The sequence below is a fragment of the Plasmodium reichenowi genome, chromosome 4 (assembly GCF_001601855.1).
Source record: "Plasmodium reichenowi strain SY57 chromosome 4, whole genome shotgun sequence".
In the NCBI taxonomy this organism is placed as follows: domain Eukaryota; phylum Apicomplexa; class Aconoidasida; order Haemosporida; family Plasmodiidae; genus Plasmodium; species Plasmodium reichenowi.
This window is the reverse complement of record NC_033649.1, coordinates 447,731-449,199: the sequence shown is the minus strand read 5'-3', so window position 1 is coordinate 449,199 and position 1,469 is coordinate 447,731. Positions and strand designations below refer to the sequence as shown.

Genomic DNA, 1,469 nt, shown 5'->3' with positions numbered 1-1,469 from the left:
TAAAAATAAATATAATAAAAAATTAAAAATAATTTTAATAAAAATATTAAAAAAAAAAAATATATTTTAAAAAAAAAAAAAAAAAACCCAAAAAATTTTTAATTAAATTTTTAAAAAAAAATTTTTTAAAAATAAAAAAAAAAAAAAAAAAAAAAAAAAAAAAACAAATTAAATTTGAAATATATTATATTTATTTTATTTTTAGTTCCTTCATTATTTTATTTATGAGGATAAGAGAAAGAAAAATAAGATAATTCATAAATAAATAATAAAATAAAAAAAAAAAAAAAAAAAAAAAGTTAAAATAATATAATATTTATATTTATTTATTCTCATTCTTCTTTAAACTTCTATTGTCGATTTGATTTTGTAATTAATTTTTTATATAAAAAAAATAATAAAATATAAAAATGGGAGCTTATAAGTACATTCAAGAAATATGGAAAAAAAAGCAATCTGATGCTATGCATTTTTTGTTAAGAGTTAGAACATGGGAATATAGGTAAAAGATATATAAAAAATAAAATATATAAATATATAAAGGGGAATACGAAAGATGAATGTGATGATATGTAATAAAACGCATATGTATATATTTATATTTATATATATATGTTTATTTTTTTTTTAATAATTTTTTCTTTCGTTCTCACATTCGCCGTTGAAAAAAAATATGTATATATATAAATATATATATATATATATATATATATATAATATGTATATATTCATTTTTTAGGCAACTCCCTGTTGTTCATAGAGTATCCAAACCCAGTAGGCCAGATAAAGCACGTCGCTTAGGATATAAGGCCATACAAGGATTTGTTATTTATAGAGTACGTGTTAGAAGAGGTGATAGAAAAAAAAGAGTTAAAAAAGGTATTGTGCACGGGAAACCAAAACACCAAGGTGTTCACAAACAAAAATCAACAAGAAATTTAAAAAGTGTAGCTGAAGGAAAAGTTGGAAAAAGTATATGTGGAAATTTACGTGTTTTAAATAGTTATTGGGTAGGTCAAGATGCTGTTTATAAATATTATGAAGTTATATTAGTAGATCCTAATCATAATGCTGTAAGAAACAATCCAAAAATTAACTGGATATGTAACCCTGTACATAAACATAGAGAATTAAGAGGTCTCACTTCAGCAGGTAAGAAATATAGAGGATTACGTGTTAAGGGACATTTATCTGCAAAGAGTAGACCATCCATAAGAGCTAACTGGAAGAGAAGACAATTAATCAAATTAAGAAAGTGTAGATAAGAAAAAGTAAAATAAGTGTACACACATAAATATATATATATATATATATATATATATATATATATATGTATATATATTTTTTATACATAATGTATAATTATTTTGATTTGGTAAATTATGAAAATTATAAACACATAAAAAAAAAAATGACCTCGGAACATATTAAAATGAAATACACTAAAATTTTTATATGTGTATAGATTT

The 1,469-nt window shown here is 20.2% G+C and overlaps 1 protein-coding gene across 1 annotated transcript; it reads left to right on the top strand.

Annotated features, from left to right (window-relative positions):
* Positions 1–410: 410 nt before the first annotated feature.
* PRSY57_0413400 (60S ribosomal protein L15, putative) lies at positions 411–1,265 on the top strand (the record flags this gene model as incomplete). The annotated part of the gene is made up of 2 exons (XM_012905990.1): positions 411–502; positions 740–1,265. 2 exons carry the CDS (start codon positions 411–413, stop codon positions 1,263–1,265), a joined length of 618 nt encoding a protein of 205 aa, XP_012761444.1.
* Positions 1,266–1,469: the final 204 nt, after the last annotated feature.